General features: G+C 44.1%; 1 protein-coding gene across 1 annotated transcript in view; it reads right to left on the bottom strand.

The window, feature by feature from the left end:
- Positions 1 to 11,641: 11,641 nt before the first annotated feature.
- LOC311136700 (NAD(P) transhydrogenase, mitochondrial-like) overlaps positions 11,642 to 19,124 on the bottom strand; it is a 57,765-nt gene continuing 50,282 nt past the window's right edge. Inside the window, exons 18-21 of the mRNA XM_084170938.1 lie at positions 17,866 to 17,947; positions 15,664 to 15,782; positions 15,439 to 15,554; positions 11,642 to 13,104 (exon numbers count right to left, since the gene is read on the bottom strand). Of these exons, the coding sequence (XP_084027064.1) occupies positions 12,958 to 13,104; positions 15,439 to 15,554; positions 15,664 to 15,782; positions 17,866 to 17,947 (464 nt within the window). The 3' untranslated portion in view covers positions 11,642 to 12,957. The remainder of the gene's footprint in view (positions 13,105 to 15,438; positions 15,555 to 15,663; positions 15,783 to 17,865; positions 17,948 to 19,124) is intronic.

Below are 19,124 nucleotides of genomic sequence, written 5' to 3'. Positions count from 1 at the left end.
TTAGTTCCAGGTAAATATTGCAATCCTTTAGCCATTCCTGGACCTGTGTCCAAAAACAAGCTACAAATGGACAGAACCAAAACAAATGATCTAATGATTCTGTCTCTTCACAGCAAAATCTGCAAAGCTGGGAAGATTGTATCCCCCACATAAATAACATTCTATTGGTAGCAATAATTTTATATAATAATTTAAATTGAAAGATTCAAATTTTTGAATCCGGCGTCGTTTTGCGTGTCAGTTCATAAACACTATGCCATGGGATCGGTACGTCAAAGATCTCTTCCCAACTACTACAATCTATATGGGACGGCTGTCAATCCTTTGGTCCTTAAGTGAAACTGATATACTTTTTTATTTATCACAGTTTTCCTTAACCAATTATGTTCTTTAATGCAAGGCCGACAGACAAGTTCCTTACTTTCTCCCCCTTCCACTTTCCTCTTCCACTTTTGCGGTAAGGCTGCAATTATTTGGTTGTAATTTTGGGTAGAGCAGACATTTCAATATGTTTTTGTTAGCTGCATGTGCGACATAACTCCACCAGTCCTACCGATGATATCATTTACGAAGATTATACCTTTTTTAAACATTCTGTCAAAAAATAAAGGTTTTTTGTCAATTAGTATATTTGAATTTAACCACAATATTTGTTGCATTATTTGTTCTGTCGTTTCTGGAGGATTAAATTGAAACCATGATAGTTTGTTGGTGATGTGGACACCAAGGAACTTGAAGCTCTCAACCTGTTCCACTACAGCCCCGTCGATGAGAATAGGGGCGTGCTCAGTCCTCTTTTTTTTCCTGTAGTCCACAATCATCTCTTTTGTCTTGATCACGTTGAGGGAGAGGTTGTTATCCTGGCACCACATGGCCAGGTCTCTGACCTCCTCCCTATAGGCTGTCTCATCGTTGTCGGTGATCAGGCCTAACACTGTTGTGTCGTCGGCAAACTTAATGATGGTGTTGGAGTCGTGCCTGGCCATGCAGTCATGGGTGAACAGGGAGTACAGGAGGGGACTGAGCACGCACTCCTGAGGGTCCCCCGTGTTGAGGATTAGCATGGCAGATGTGTTGTTACCTACCATTACCACCTGGGGGCAGCCCGTCAGGAAGTCCAGGATCCAGTTGCAGAGGGAGGTGTTTAGTCCCAGGGTCCTTAGCTTAGTGATGAGTTTGAGGGCACTATAGTGTTGAACACTGAGCTGTAGTCAATGAATAGCATTCTCACGTAGGTGTTCCTCTTGTCCAGCTGGGAAAGGGCAGTGTGGAGTGCAATAGAGATTGCATCATCTGTGGATCTGTTGGGGCGGTATGCAAATTGGAGTGGGTCTAGGGTTTCTGGGATAATTGTGTTGATGTGAGCCATGACCAGCCTTTCAAAGCACTTCATGGCTACAGACGTGAGTGCTACGGGTCGGTAGTTATTTAGGCAGGTTATCTTAGTGTTCTTGGGCACAGGGACTATGGTGATCTGCTTGAAACATTTACATTTACATAATTTAGCAGACGCTCTTATCCAGAGCGACTTACAAATTGGTGCATTCAACTTATGATAGCCAGTGGGACAATCACCTTTTTTTTTTATGGGGGGTGGTGGTAGAAGGATTACTTTATACTATTCCAGGTATTCTTTAAAGAGGTAGGGTTCCAAGTGTCTCCGGAAGGTGGTCAGTGACTCCGCTGTCCTGGCGTCGTGGGGGAGCTTGTTCCACCATTGGGGTGCCAGAGCAGCGAATATCTTTGACTGGGCTGAGCGGGAACTGTGCTTCCGTAGAGGTAGGGGAGCTAGAAAGCCAGAGGTGGATGAACGTAGTGCCCTCCTTTGGGTGTAGGGTCTGATCAGAGCCTGAAGGTAAGGAGGTGCCGTTTCCCTCACAGCTCCATAGGCAAGCACCATGGTCTTGTAGTAGATGCGAGCCTCAACTGGAAGCCAGTGGAGTGTGCGGAGGAGCGGGGTGACATGAGAGAACTTGGGAAGGTGGAACACCAGATGGGCTGCAGCGTTCTGGATAAGTTGAAGGGGTTTAATGGCACAGGCAGGCATCCCAGCCAACAGCGAGTTGCAGTAATCCAGACGGGAGATGACAAGTGCCTGGATTAGGACCTGTGCCGCTTTCTGTGTAAGGTAGGGTCGTACTCTGCGAATGTTGTAGAGCATGAACCTGCAGGTTCGGGTCACCACTTTGATGTTAGCGGAGAACGACAGGGTGTTGTCCAGGGTCACGCCAAGGTTCTTTGCACTCTGGGAGGAGGACACAATGGAGTTGTCAACCGTGATGGCGAGATCATGGAGCAGGCAGTCCTTCCCCGGGAGGAAGAGCAGCTCCGTCTTGCCGAGGTTCAGCTTGAGGTGGTGATCCGACATCCACACTGATATGTCTGCCAGACATGCAGAGATGTGATTCGCCACCTGGTTATCAGAAGGGGGAAAGGAGAAAATTAATTGTGTGTCGTCTGCGTAGCAATGATAGGAGAGACCATGTGAGGATATGACAGAGCTAAGTGACTTGGTGTATAGAGAGAATAGGAGAGGGCCTAGAACTGAGCCCTGGGGGACACCAGTGGTGAGAGCACGTGGTGCGGAGACAGATTCTCGCCATGCCACTTGGTAGGAGCGACCTGTCAGGTAGGACGCAATCCAAGAGTGAGCAGCGCCGAAGATGCCCAACTCGGAGAGGGTGGAGAGGAGGATCTGATGGTTCACAGTATCAAAGGCAGCAGATAGGTCTAGAATGATAAGAGCAGAGGAGAGAGAGTTAGCTTTAGCAGTGCGGAGAGCCTCCGTGACACAGAGAAGAGCAGTCTCAGTTGAATGACCAGTCTTGAAACCTGACTGGTTTGGATCAAGAAAGTAATTCTGAGAGAGATAGCAGGAGAGTTGGCTAGAGACGGCACGCTCAAGAGTTTTGGAGAGAAAAGAAAGAAGGGATACTGGTCTGTAGTTGTTGACATCGGAGGGATCGAGTGTAGGTTTTTTGAGGAGGGGTGCAACTCTCGCTCTCTTGAAGACAGAAGGGACATGGCCAGCGGTCAAGGATGAGTTGATGAGCGAGGTGAGGTAAGGGAGAAGGTCTCCGGAAATGGTCTGGAGAAGAGAGGAGGGGATAGGGTCAAGCGGGCAGGTTGTTGGGCGGCCGGCCGTCACAAGACGCAAGATTTCATCTGGAGAGAGAGGGGAGAAAGAAGTCAAAGCATAGAGTAGGGCAGTGTGAGCAAGACCAGCGGTGTCATTTGACTTAATAAATGAGGATCGGATGTCGTCAACCTTCTTTTCAAAATGGTTGACGAAGTCATCCACAGAGAGGGATGAGGGAGGGGGAGGAGGAGGGGGATTCAGCAGGGAGGAGAAGGTGGCAAAGAGCTTCCTAGGGTTAGAGGCAGGGATTCTAGTTTTCCTCCATTTCCACTCGGCTGCCCGGAGCCCTCTTCTGTGAGCTCGCAATGAGTCGTCAAGCCACAGAGCAGGAGGGGAGGACCGAGCCGGCCGGGAGGATAGGGGACATATAGAGTCAAAAGATGCAGAAAGGGAGGAGAGGAGGGTTGAGGTGGGAGAATCAGGAGATCGGAGGGAGAAGGATTTAGCAAAGGGAAGAGATGATAGGATGGAAGAGGAGAGAGTAGCGGGAGAGAGAGAGAGAGAAGGTTGCGACGGCACATTACCATCGGAGTAGGGGCGGAGTGAGTAGTGTTGGAAGAGAGCGAGAGAGAAAAGGATACAAAGTAGTGGTCGGAGACTTGGAGGGGAGTTGCATTGAGATTAGTAGAAGAACAGCATATAGTAAAGATGAGGTCAAGTGTATTGCCTGCCTTGTGAGTAGGGGGGACGGTGAGAGGGTGAGGTCAAAAGAGGAAAGGAGTGGAAAGGAGGCAGAGAGAAATGAGTCAAAGGCAGACGTAGGGAGATTAAAGTCACCCAGAACTGTGAGGGGTGAGCCATCCTCAGGAAATGAACTTATCAAGGTGTCAAGCTCATTGATGAACTCTCCAAGGGAACCTGGAGGGCGATAAATGACAAGGATGTTAAGCTTGAATGGGCTAGTGACTGTGACAGTATGGAATTCAAATGAGGAGATAGACAGATGGGTCAGGGGAAAAAGAGAGAATGTCCACTTGGGAGAGATGAGGATTCCTGTGCCACCGCCGCGCTGACCAGATGCTATCGGGGTATGCGAGAACACATGGTCAGACAAGGAAAGAGCAGTAGGAGTAGCAGTGTTTTCTGTGGTAATCCATGTTTCCGTCAGCGCCAAGAAGTCGAGGGACTGGAGGGTAGCATAGGCTGAGATTAACTCTGCCTTGTAGGCCACAGAATGGCAGTTCCAGAGGCTGCCGGAGACCTGGAACTCCACGTGGGTCGTACGCGCAGGGACCACCAGATTAGAGTGGCAGCAGCCACGCGGTGTGAAGCGTTTGTATGGCCTGTGCAGAGAGGAGAGAACAGGGATAGACAGACACATAGTTGACAGGCTACAAAAAAAGGCTACAATAATGCAAAGGAGATCGGAATGAAATGAACTAAACATCTGGGAAAGCGAGAGAGCGGGGCCTCCCTCACTTACGTTTCACTGAAACACTCAAATATAACTCTCCCAACTTCCACTTTAGTAATTATAATTGTTGTAAACTACAGCGGTTCAATGTTTTCTAGGAATAGACTAACTTAGTTTATTCAGCTAACTTGGTACAGTATTCTTCAGTGAAAACCGTCCAGGGCACCGAATCCTATGACGCCATAGCCAACTAGCATGCCAGCCTCCAATAACACGGTTTAGCACCAATACTCGGTTAAAACAAACCAGTGTGTTAACACGCCAAACAGATCATTCGTGTCCGTGTCTAAAGTATAGGGTTAGTTTTGACAGTTTGAGTGAGTACGTCGTCAACTTATTCAGCCAGTTAGTTAGCTAGAATAGTTAGCATACTAGCTAGCCATTGCTCTCTGCCAACGAACCACCCCTCCTCCGACAGCACGAATCACACAGAGAGAGCCAAGCTAACGTTAACTAGTCACCCATGTCCCGAATTCCCTTAAACGACTCTTGTTACCAGTATGTAAAAACAAAACAAAAATAAAATGTAGGTTATAACTTACCCTTAGTAGCTACTGTTAGCCAGTTAAGTGCAAAGCTAGCCACCGAATCGATTCAGCCAGTTCGCGTCTGTCCCAACGGAGAGAAAGCGTCTCCAAATATTACAGCTAGGTCGTTCCAGCTATTGTTTAGTTAGCTATCCAGGTAGCAACAAGCTAGCTACATTTCAAGTACAGTAGCTACTAACTACCTAATGTTAACGCTTCAGATAATGAAGTTAGAAAAACAGCTGAATGGTAGGTAGCTAGCTAGCTGGTATAATTACAGGTACTCTTAAGCATGAAATAATATTGGAAACAACTATCCACAGTTGCTAATAGTTACCAGTAGCTACCCGCTAGCTAGCTTTATTGGTCCAGGTAGTGGGTTAGCTAGCCTCGTGCTTCACCGGGCTCAGCCGAATATAATACTTACCTACAATAACCTACAATAGCTACCTAGATAAACTACCTACAATACCTAACTACAATACCTACCTACAATCTAAATACATGGTTTAAGCTTTACTCGACACCATATAAGAAGCCAAGCTTACCTCCCGCTAGAGAAAACACAACCTCACCTGACCAGACATATGCAATTAAAACATTTTGGTATTACAGTTGAAAATGTCAGTGAAGACACTTGCCAGTTGGTCAGCGCAGGCTCGGAGTGGCCCATCCAGAGCCCGGACTTGAACCCGATCGAACATCTCTGGAGAGACCCGAAAATAGCTGTGCAGCGACGCTCCCCATCTAACCTGACAGAGCTTGAACGGGAGAATCTCCCCAAATACAGGTGTGCCAAGCTTGTAGTGTCATACCCAAGAAGACTCGAGACTGTAATCGCTGCCAAAGGTGCTTCAACAAAGTACTGAGTAAAGGGTCTGAATACTTACGTAAATGTGATATTTAATTTTTTATAAATTAGCAAACATTTCTAAAAACCTGTTTTTGCTTTGTCATTATGGGGTATTGTGTGTAGATTGATGATAAAAAAAATGTTCTTCATCAATTTTAGAATGAGGCCGTAACATAACAAAAAAAAGGAAAAAGTCAAGGGGTCTGAATACTTTCCAAATGCACTATATACTGAGACCTAGGGCATGGTAAGGATCGTGTGTGTGTGTGTGTGTGTGTGTGTGTCACACCGCCTTTGTGTCGTGGAGGTTTTATTGAGACTTCCTCCAGACCTTAGTCACATCACCGTTCACCCGTCTCTCTCAGCTTGAGACATTATGCCACAAGCCAACGTTCTGGCAGTCTTTTGAAGCTCATAAAAGGGAGTATCTGTTATCTCACAGGGGAAGCAGACAGGTAATTTATGGTGTGATCTATGTTTCTCAATCACTCAGCTCTGTGATCCCACTGCCTTGATTCTAACATGACTAAAGGCAGCCTATTTCCTGAGGCATCTATGCAGCCACTACAGCTCTTAAGACTCCTACAATAGAAATGTGGGATCTTAAATTTGAGCCAGTTTTCTACAGCAGGAAAATAATCCAGCAGCAACAGGAAATGTGAATTATTATGTGGATTATAATTAAATGGACATTTTTGTAGGCTGTAGTAAACTGGCTCAAATTAAGATCCTACATCTGTAGCGTGTCTTCATTTATCTTTATCTTCACAGTGAAACCACTTTGGCTGGGGCTTTTAAAGAGAGTCCCGAATACACAGATTCTTTAAACAAGCCATTTTCAGATCAGATACTGTCCAAGCTCATTATGGCTGGGCATCGAGAGGAGAAGGAAAATAAGAAAAATTATGAAAGGAATTTCTCCAGCGGTAGAGCTTTACATGCGTTGGCTCAATAATGTCCCATTAAAGTACGTCCAGGAGAGGAGGTATAGTGCAACCAATTCACAGATGAAATCCTGAAGTACAACTTGCTTTGGTAGAAGTAGCATTTGAGGCCAAATGTATACAAGTAGGCCTACCTATTTAATTTACCCTTTGGCCTAAAGGGAGGATTTTATGATATGCAATACTGAAGTAAAACTTGCTTTGAAGCAGTAGCATTTGAGGCCAAATGTATACAAATACCTATTCTATGTAGCCTTTGGACTAATAGCAGATTGTATGATCATTTTATGATTTGAGGAATAAAATGGGCCGGTGTGGGGGCCTCAATGAAAAACATGGGCCAGTATGTTAGAAATGCCAGAACATTTCTGGTCCCAGTCTGCCCCTGGTTGGTTGAGGAACGTGGTCCAACAGAGAGAAGCCACATCCTTTGTGTCCACGGAGACAAACCACAGTGCAATCTAGTCACATTTGTGGTGAGGGAACCATGTTCGCTTCGCTCCAATCACACATAGTTTCATCTGGTGTTGTCTCATTCTTTTACAAGGCACTATACAAGGCTGGGGGCTGTTACAGATGCAGGATCGTAATTTGAGCCAGTTTGTTACAGCAGCAACAGGAAATTTGAATTATGTGGATTATAATTAATGGACATTTTTGTAGGGGTTGATACATTTTGTGTAAGGGAAAATCAAGTCTGAAATGCCAAAGTGGAAATAACTAACATCAGAAGCCTTTTTAAACCTCAAATACACTACACGTTTGAAATGTCCTGCAACAGGGTGATCAAATTAAGATCCTACATATGTAGCTTCCAGTGGAATCAAATGCACATGAGAACTAATTTAGGTAGACTGCTGGCCAGAGTTACTGCAGAATGAACCAGAGAGCTACTTTGTGCTGATGAAGGAATCCTTGGCTTTGTGGAGAAGGAGAGAAATCATGCCATAACTGGAGGTAACTGGGTGTGCGCATGTTGGGGAGAAAGGGGTATCATTGAACTGGACTTAAAACTGAAGGTCCCAAATAGCAATGGACATATCCAGATAAAAATATATATATATATATATATATATATATATATATATATATATATATATATATATATATATATATATATATATATATATATATATATATATATATATATATATATATATATATATATATATATATATATATATATATATATATATATATATATATATCATTCGCTTATCATACAGTGAAAACATACTAACGCAGCAATACCCTCTCGAGAAATCGCATGCAAGGCCAAGGAAAACAAATCAATTGGCTTTCAATGAAACAGAAATGAAAGGCAATCCCAAGTGCATGGCGAGGATAAGGGTTGATTGTCACTACAGAAAATGTTCATGTTGGCTATCCTCCTATCCTCAGGCCCTGGAAAAATGCTGCTGGCCGAACAAAAGACAGCTTTAAGTAGGAGGTACAGAACTCCTGCCACCTAACCCTTATTTCAGTAACATCACCTCTCCCCAAACAAGAGGCGGTTTCCCCCTGAATGCCCTCACGTCTGTCAGGAGGATCAGCAGAGACAACAGGGTGTCTGAGTGCTACTTGTTAAATGATGAAGTGACCCTCATAGCAAACGCATGTAATCCTATTCATGTGAAATCTTCAATTACATGCCAGAAACTCCACCCCATGTATTGCTCTCACACAAAGCACAACACACACACTCTCAGCCACACACCACTGCCACCACAATTTCTCTAATTGTCTATTACAGCTTTAAGAACTTGTAACTGCATACATTAGAAACTAGCTATAAAATGTGTCAAGAAAGCTACATTTCAATCAACAACTGTGAAAATGTGGAGACTTCACTTTCCAAGTGCCCTTAAATCAAGGTTTATTTAGGGATGACGTTCCATGATAAACCAGAGAAAAGCATTCACAGTATTTCATTCATCTCCCCACCATTAGAAAATTAGAATTTTAGAAAGTTTTAGTGCAGCAAAGCCTTAACAGTTCTACAAATTGGTTCTTCTCTATACAAAAATACTTGTGGGAAAAAAATTGGCAATTTCTTCACAGCAATTAATAAAATTAAAAAAATGGTTTCCCTCAATGTGTTCTTTACTTTACCTCACCTCATGACTGAAAACTGGACAGAAAGATGGACAGAAAGATGGACAGAAAGATGGCAAATGACAATTTAACACCAACTAGGTCTGCTATGGCACCATGTGTAAGTGAATAACAACCTTTCATACGTTAACCAAAGCAAAAATACTGTATTAGTGGAAGAAGAGACTGGTTTACGAAGAAGAGAATGGAAGGCAAATTTGGTCGCGGTATGAAGCTATGCAGAGGTAGGGATGTTGTCATGGTCAGTTTCTCTATAGAGTTGCATTGTATCAGGTCCCGGTAAGGAAACATCAGACAGTGATTCTATCTAGATGAAGGCATAAGGAAAGATCTTGGCACAGACATGGCAGGACTTGCACTCTAACTAATCATTTGACAAATCAGCAATTCATAAATGTATTCATGCTAAATTAAGCCATAATCTCATAATTGATTATCAATTCTAACAGTCATATTATGATGCCCATCTTTTATTAAACTCATTTGGCTTTACTTCAAATCTACACTGTTCCTTCAAAAGCTCTGTCGTGCTAAAAGGGGAAACATAGCTGTGTTGCAGAGGGCCAACTGAAGCCACATTTCCTAAATCCTTCTTCTGGAAGGTTACAATCACATGTAACACATTACCACTACATCACAAAGCTGGTCATTACACTAAGCACAGTCCACAAAACGTGTTTAAAAAAATAAAATAAAAAATAAACATACAGTTAGTGATTAGAGTTAGAGTAACTATTACTGACAATGGCTTTACATTGAAGTTACAGTTTTTTCTGAATGCTTAAGCGCTAATCGTGATTCTTGTAGCACAATTTCTAAAACTATTAATACGTATAGCAAAACCACTCACTGAGTTTGCAAAACTAAAAGCACAAACACTGCTTTGCACTCAGTTTACAATTTTGTAACACACACTTTGCAAAACTGTAGGCACAATTCACTGCACAACACTCTTTTTGCAGAACTTTAAACACAACTCACTGCTTACACTCAATTACCAAATTTCCAACACACTCCTAGCAAAATTATACACATGTATGGCTATCATTAACACTATTTTGCCAACTGTCTGGCACACTTGCACATGTGAAAACTGTTGTAGATAATTAGTTCACTTTGCAATCAGCCTAAGCACTATAAATAAGCCACAGGTAAGCTGTCTGTGTGGAGTACAATGGAAGGAGCAGTAAGAGGGAGAAGAGGGAGAATCAGAGGAGGCCGAGGAGGCCGAGGGAGAGGACGTGGAGTTGAAGAAGTTGGAGGAAGAGGACGTGGAGTTGAAGAAGCGAGAGGGTTAGAGAAAGTTAGAGGAAGAGGACAAGGAGGAGCAAGAAGAGGACGAGGAGGGGAAAGAGGAAGGGTAAGAAGAGTAAGAAATAGAATAACTGATGACATCAGAGCTACAATAGTGGACCATGTCATCACCATGGGATGACCCTGAGGGAAGCTGGCCAACGGGTTCAGCCTAATTTGAGCCGCTACACTGTGGCAAGCATCATTAGGACATTTCGAAATGAGAATCGGTAACTACTTTGTAACACTGCCATACTCTAATGAGAAACACAACAGTACCATACATGCAAAAATATTGAAATTGTTACTTTACAGAATTGCTAGACGTCCAGATGTTGGGGGCAGAGGAAGAATGTTCACTCCAGAGCAAGAGACCCATATAGTGAACATGGTGATTGCCAATAATGCAATAAGACTGCGCGAAATACAGCAGCGCATAATTGATAATGACACCATCTTTCAAAATATACACAGTGTAAGTATTTCTGCACTAAGTCGTGTACTTGCGCGCCACAGAATAAGAATGAAGCAAATTTACAGAGTTCCTTTCGAGAGAAACACAGAACGTGTAAAGCAACTGCGATATGACTATGTGCAGGTAAGCTATAGTGTCATTGGTTCTGAATTTGGAAGTGCATACTGTAGTGCTGTGCATGGGCCTGATGTGTTGCATTTGTTTTGTCTTGTCCAGAGAGTGATGGAACTAGAAGCAGATGCCATGGGACATGAGCTACTTTTTGTAGATGAGGCCGGTTTTAACCTCAGTAAAACCAGGAGACGTGGCAGGAACATTATTGGACACCGTGCCATCATCAATGTCCCAGGACAACGTGGTGGTAACATAACCATTTGTGCAGCTATAAGCCAAAATGGTGTTGTTCACCATCATGCAACCTTAGGCCCATACAACACTGCACACATTATTGCATTCCTGGACACCTTACATGACATGCTCACTGTTCAGAGACCAGAGCATACCCGATATGTCATCATATGGGACAATGTTAGTTTCCATAGGGCTGCTTTGGTCCGCAACTGGTTTACAGACCACCCATTCTTCATGGCACTCAACCTCCCTCCATACTCTCCATTCTTAAATCCCATCGAGGAGTTCTTCTCTGCCTGGCGCTGGAAAGTGTACGACCGTCATCCTCATCAACAGGTAGCCCTTTTACAGGCAATGGAGGAGGCATGTGGAGATATTGACCAGGCATCATGTCAGGCCTGGATACGGCATTCAAGGAGATATTTTCCCCGGTGCCTTGGACTGGAGGATATCGCATGCGATGTGGACTAAATTTTGTGGCCGGACCCAGAAAGACGACATGATGTAGGCTGATTGTTTTTCTTTTTTTTGTGAAATTACTATTTTGTGTTCTGACTTTGTCTTGGTTTGATGAGTGTGAATAAACACCAATACTTGAAGTTTGGATCCTTGTATGTTTACATGACACTATGACAAAAGTATGACCTCAAATTGACATCTGTACACAGAGAAAGCAAAAGCCAGATGTGTTTTGTATTCATACCATCAGTGTGTAGTAGGCACATTGTGTGCTTAGTAGATGATGGCTTGTGTTTACTGTTTGATACGAAAACACCATTTTTAAGAAGGTGTGAAGAGTTAATCTAGCTGTGTTCGCTTTTGCAAGAGAACTACAATGTTTTGATAATTGGGTGAAAGGTTTTCTTATTTGTGTGTAGAGTTTTGCAAAAATAGCCAATAGTTACAAAAAATGTGCTTAACCAATCAGAAAAAACTATAAATCACAACAGTTGCTGCTAGGCCAAGGAGCTAAATGCAAACCAATTTGACACTTCTGGTACGATTTGGTCTGGTCAAATACAAAACATCTAACTACAGTATAAAACTGGAAAATGAATGAACATTGAAAAATCTCCAAAAAAGGTTAACACTTTTGCTTTTTTCCTTGCTTTGAAAAAGAGGGTGAGAAGAAAATGCTCATGGTGAAACAATTTGGTTACACAAATATCTAGCTAAGAAAGAAGAAAACGCCTACTCATCATCATAGCAAACAACTGTTCAGAAAAATGTCTATACTGGCTTCCTCACTTCGTCTCCTCTCCTACATCTGCAATGATAAATTAAAAACTGCGACAGGTGAAAGCAGGTTCCTCATAGGCATCTACTGCTTTCATCTGTCTTGTTTTCAGATCAGTGCAGACGAAGAAGAAGAGACGAGGAGAGGAAGACACAGTCAAGTATTGAGATGCAGCCAGGGAGAGGTAAAGGAAGGTAGCTGGTCTGGGGTTTTAAGATGAGTATCTCCCAAAGCAGGACTGGGAATGATGGAACAGGGGGCAACACTCACAACGCTACAGATAGAAATGTAATGGATAGAGCTGTGATGACATGAATCCCTATTAATTCCACATGACAGAGAATCTATTTTCTAGTATGAAAATGTATGCACTCACTAACTGTAAGTCGCTCTGGATAAGAGCGTCTGCTAAATGACTAAAATGTAAATCTAAATGTAAAAAAAGGGAGGAGGAAAACTTGTTGCCAGGAGAGGAAAGCGAAAACATTAATACATCTAACTATTAGCGTGTTTGTGGCCATTCCTCTCTCCCTCTGGACGTGTGTGTTGGGCGAGCCTTGGGCCTCTGCACGGTCTGACGGGCCCGAGTCCTACTGGACCGGCCACGGCTCACTGGCTGGCCTCGCGGACTTTAGCCTGCAGCGCGTCGCAGGTCTTCTTGGCATCTCCAAGCAACATGGCTGTGTTGGGCTTGTAGAAGATTGGGTTGTCCACGGCAGCATAGCCCACTCCCAGAGAACGCTTCATTACAACCACCTAAGAGACAGGGACACACAAGGCTTGAGCTTAGACAGTTACACAACTGAGAAAAAAACACCTGATACGTTGTTCTATCCTATGTTTACAAATAATCAAAAGCAATGCAATCACCCAGTTGTTTTTTCTCTTCTGAAACTCAAAATCATGCTATGGCAAATTACCTAGAGCTCCAAATGTCATTACTGCTGTAACACCTCTTCTTGTCTAGTTTGGTAAAGACTTCAGACATTTAACACTGATCCAAGAACAAACCTCAACAGGGGTTCAAATGTTGCACCTGCATGTTCTGTAAGTGGGAGATGGATGGGGAAGGGTTCCATTTGAAGGAAAATGGGGAGAGGAGTGTTTGTCCCACAACTAATGGGTATTTAAGTTGCGGCCATTTACAAAATTAAGCATCATTAGTATCTGAAGCTGCAGTCTAGGCAGAGAGAGAGAGAGAGCAGGTCCTGGGAAATGGATTGGAGCATCCTGTGATTGTGAGCATGTGTTTTGGAGCCTGGAGGTACAGAACGCAGCATTGTAATTGAGTAAGTAAAACCAGAGCGGTGCTCTCAGCCACTAGCCTTATACTCCCTGCTATCTGACACGCTGAACAATACTTGGAACAGAACCGCCGCATATCAAGACCCACAAATAAACAGGAGGAATGTCCGAATCCCCTCAGAGGCAGGGAAGGATCAGTAGTGGCCAGGTGACTCAAGACACAGTGAAGTGTTCCCATGCCACAGTCCCACCCACAAACACTCCTCTAAAACAAACACTCACACATTCTAAGTTACACACAAATTCTAAGTTACACACACATTCTAAGTTAAACACACATTCGTATAAAAACACAAGTAAGCATGTACTGATTGACAATCACCCACTCCCACTCTAAAACGCTCCTGTGAGAGAGGAGTGTAAATGGATCCCACTGTGGTTGTGGTTCAGGCCAGGATTACAGTAAGGACCTGGGACACCCAGGCAGGCCTACCCTAACCGGCCTCTAGGCAGGGCCTCCCAGTCCTGACTCCCAGGCCAGCGAGGGTACAGTACCAAACGAATGCCCTCTGTCTGCTCTGCCAAGCTTGGCTATTGTGGCATGGAGGAGCCCCGCCCAGTTTGTTTATATCTACAGTCTGACTACACACTGCCCAGCCCAACACACCCATCAACTCTACAGCCTGACTACACACTGCCCAGCCCAACACACCCATCAACTCGACAGTCTGACTACACACTGCCCAGCCCAACACACCCATCAACTCTAGTCTGACTACACACTTCCCAGCCCAGCACACCCATCAACTCGACAGTCTGACTACACACTGCCCAGCCCAACACACCCATCAACTCTACAGCCTGACTACACACTGCCCAGCCCAGCACACCCATCAACTCGACAGTCTGACTACACACTGCCCAGCCCAGCACACCCATCAACTCTACAGTCTGACTACACACTGCCCAGCCCAGCACACCCATCAACTCTACAGCCTGACTACACACTGCCCAGCCCAGCACACCCATCAACTCTACAGCCTGACTACACACTGCCCAGCCCAGCACACCCATCAACTCTACAGTCTGACCAACCCCACACAGCATCACATAAATATGAGGCACAAGTGGAAGGTTATTAATTCAAGTGTCTGAGTCACTGAAGAACAATGAAAATACAATTTTCAACAGGAGTGCAGTGAGTCCAGGGAATATAAACTTACATGTCACTCCAGCTCAGAGGAGTAGAGGGGTGGGGTGCTGGTAGTCTTAAAACTCTATGATTTCCCAAGAGAACCTTTGGAAATGAGGGGTTTTAAAGTGGGGTGGTGAGGCATATGAATCCCACATTTAGGAAAGGTTCCCCTCGGATGCTCCAAAAATGTCATCATTCCAGAGGGAGCGAGTCACCAGTAATGGAAGCCATGTGAGATCTGCGCCTGCTGGAGCTACACCTGGGTAGGGGCCTGTTGCCTCGGTAACAAAGAGTACAGGATGCATACGTGTGTGTGTGCACTCGCAAGTGTTTGTATGTGAAGAGGCCTGTCTCTCTCTCCAAGGGTGCATCCAAGTCTGGGACAGACTGGAACAGAAAGAAGAATAGCCTCTTTCTAAACCCATGTTAGCCGCTCCAGGAAGAAGTTAGCGAACCTCCAAAACTAACTTTCAAAACTAACCTTCACCATTGGGAGAGCCAGATTAAATCCACTCAAGCCATTCTGTAACAGTCAGCATATGATGGGGGCTGCAGTACCATTCTCTACCCCTTTGAAGTGTAAAACCAATGGACTAGTGTTGGAAATATGGTGGATCTTCCTTCTAGACCATGCAGCCCCTCCCTCTCACCTGTTTGGACTTCCACACTTCCAGGACAGGCATGCCAGCAATGATGGAGTTGGGATCCTCCAGGGCTGCAGAGTTCACTGTGTCGTTAGCACCGATCACCAGAACCAGGTCCGTTTCTGAGACACAGGAAAAGAGAATCACATTCGTTCACAGCAAACCACAGAGAAAACGTGGTAATTTGAAACATGAACACATGTGATGGGATAAAAGTGAAAGCAAACATACCAGCAAAGTCCTCGTTGATCTCCTCCATCTCCAGCACGATGTCATAGGGCACGCCCGCCTCAGCCAATAGCACGTTGAGCTGCCCAGGCATACGACCAGCCACGGGGTGGATACCAAACCTGCAAGAGAGAAGGATCACCATCTTATCATCTTATTCACCTCCACCTCTATGGCTTATGGCAATCGCAAGGACAAGAAGGGTTAGAAAACCCTTGTAGCTGAAAGTATTATAATCGTTTGGCTATTGACCAAAGTTAAAGGGATACTTCGGGATTTTGGCAATGAAGCCCTTTATCTACTTTATCTATCAGAGTCAGATAAACACATGGATACCATTTTTATGTCTCTGCATTCAGTATGAAGGAAGTTAGAGGTAGTTTTGCGAGCCATTGCTAACTACTGTTAGCGCAATGACTGGAAATCTAATGGTAACAGCTAGCGTGCTTCCAGTCACTGTGCTAACGCTAGTTAGCAATTGTGCTAACACTAGTTAGCAACTTCCTTTAAACTGCACACAGAAACATAAAAATTGTATCCACAAGTTCATCTGACTTTGGGGAAGTAGATAAATGGCTTCATTGCCAAAATCCCGAAGTACAGGATGGAGGGGCCATGATGTTAGTGGATGGGCGGTTTGGGTTTGAGTCTGAGGGCCTGTTTTAATGTCAGAGGTTGTAAAGGGCCTGAGAAGCAGGGGAAATTGGTTGAGGATGGAGGATGAGAGGGCCCTACGGATAGACACTGGAGCAGCAGGTTTATGACCAGAGAGTAAAAGCAGAGATCAGAGCAGCTGCACTCTACTCATACTGCCTGAGGTGTCTCGTTCCCCCTCTCCTGCTCTACCCAGACCCTCTGATCTCCTGCCATTATCAATCAGTCCCTGGGAGAGGAGGGAGGGGGCTTTCACAAGAGGCTAATCAGAACAACGTCACACTGTGTGAATTACATTATATTACTGATACATTAGGAACAATATCCATCTCTGGAGCTCCAAACAGTGGCAGCCCCATGCTCCGCCCTCATAGCAGCCCAACACCCCCACCCAATTATCCAGCCGAGAGGGAAGGGGAGGGGGGACGGGACTACAAAATCTGGCCACTCTCTGGCCACCCACTTCCTCCTCTAATCAATTGCAAATGCTCTAAGTAGCAGCAGCTGCTGGAACCCCAGATCAAACGAATGAAAGAAAATTACACAAGCTTCCTGTAAGCCTATTCCCTTCCCTCCTCTCCTCTCCTCTCCTCTCCTCTCTCCGGTGTGCCCATTCCTCCTTTTGCGCTGCTCTCCTTCTCTCTCCTCCCTTTCACCTTCCTCTCCTCTCTACAGTAAGCCTCAACCCTGGCCTTTCCTCTCCTGGCTTTAACTCTGCATCACCCCAGTGGTGCCATGGTAAGGCAGGGGTAATGGTATTTTGTATTTTATTAGGATCCCCATTAGCTGTTGAGAAAGAAGCAGCTACTCTTCATGGGGTCCACACAGAACATTAAACATGACATAATATAGAACATTAATAGACAAGAACAGCTCAAGGACAGAACTACATACATTTAAAAAACGGCACACATATCAATACATACACACAAAATATCTAACGAAGGGGTTAGGGCCATAGCTTTGGTTATTTGTTTACCAGGGTAATGAAGGGGTTAGGGCCATAGCTTTGGTTATTTGTTTACCAGGGTAATGAAGGGGTTAGGGCCATAGCTTTGGTTATTTGTTTACCAGGGTAATGAAGGGGTTAGGGCCATAGCTTTGGTTATTTGTTTACCAGGGTAATGAAGGGGTTAGGGCCATAGCTTTGGTTATTTGTTTACCAGGGTAATGAAGGGGTTAGGGCCATAGCTTTGGTTATTTGTTTCCCAGGGTAATGAATGGGTTAGGACCATAGGTTTGGTTATCCGTTTCCCAGGGTAATGAATGGGTTAGGGCCATAGCTTTGGTTATCTGTTTACCAGGGTAATGAATGGGTTAGGGCCGTAGCTTTGGTTATCTGTTTACCAGGGTAATGAATGGGTTAGGGCCATAGCTCATAGCTTTGGAAAATCCGTTTCCCAGGGTAATGAATGGGTTAGGGCCATAGGTTTGGTTATCCGTTTCCCAGGGTAATGAATGGGTTAGGGCCATAGGTTTGGTTATCCGTTTCCCAGGGTAATGAATGGGTTAGGGCCGTAGCTTTGGTTATCCTTTTACTAGGACCCTTACCTGACTTTCTTGCCCTGCTCCTGCAGCATCTTGACCAGTTCAGCGATGGGGTACTGGGCCTTGGCAGCACACAGACCATAACCTGAAGGACAAGAACACAGTCTGAGTGAGGGAACCCAGTCTTCCGTAAAAACTAGCAGCTTTCAAAAGAACATTTTCACATTTGCTTTGAAAACCTGTCAACTGCTGTCAGAAAAATGGAAGGAACACAATAAAACTTCAGAACACCGTCTGTCTTGACTTCGACTGGCACGTGTTAATACAAATCAAAAACTGACTTCCACCTCTGAATTGTGATAAATAATGCTTGTATAAATAGCAAACATACTCAGGCAATTCCAGAGATTCTGACCCGGACATTGATATTTTGATGCTTAAAACACACTTGCATAAATCCCTATCGAACTTGCTTCAAAATAATCAAAGAATCCGAATATAAATTGTTTGAACATTTCGGAAAATAAATGTTATTACTCTGTTTTTGGTTTTGACACAACAGGTATTTGGGCACTGTGACACTGATCAAACCTGAACAGTGACAACAAGAAAGTTATTCAAACCAACATATCCCAGCAATAGGGAATAAGGGAGTTTTTCTGTTGAGTATAATTTTAGAGGACCAGTGGATACCCAGAGGAACAGAGGATGTCTGAGGGCCCAGGCATAAACAAGTCTACTAACCTAGTTTATCTGCATGGTTGGGCTTAAATTGCAGAATATGGTTTTGATAATAATCCTGTATACAAGGGGAGCTCTTTCCTCTCATTTCAACAAGACCGGAGGTAAAATAACTGAGCCTTTTATTTTATTACACAATAAACAAACGCTGTGAAATAAATTGAAAGGACATCAAGGCTGAAAATAAAAATCAGTTGTGAAATGATTGAATTCCCTTTATCTAAAGAAGTTCAGTGGGAGCATGTGCAGGAGTCAGGAGTGCAAACAGCAATCAATCAATTATGTTACTGTTAAAGGGGCAACCTGTGATCGCTACAACCATTTTGGACTTTTAAACTGATGATATATGGCCATTGATTCTTCAAGAATATAATTTATAAATGCCACATGACCTTAATTCAGCTGTATTACTCCATCAGAACCCAAAATATAAACTGGTTTTACTCCACTGTTTGTAAACAATGTAATTGTAAACAAATCTTCAAATCATGGTTAAATCTATCATTTTGAGCTCATGGCTCAGTCTATGAATTTGAGAGTGGTTACATTTCTCCAGCTCCAACCGTTAACCAAAACAAGTG

The sequence above is a fragment of the Coregonus lavaretus genome (genome assembly GCF_964263955.1).
Source record: "Coregonus lavaretus genome assembly, chromosome: 10".
NCBI lineage: Eukaryota > Metazoa > Chordata > Actinopteri > Salmoniformes > Salmonidae > Coregonus > Coregonus lavaretus.
This window is presented reverse-complemented; position numbering and strand designations above follow the sequence as displayed.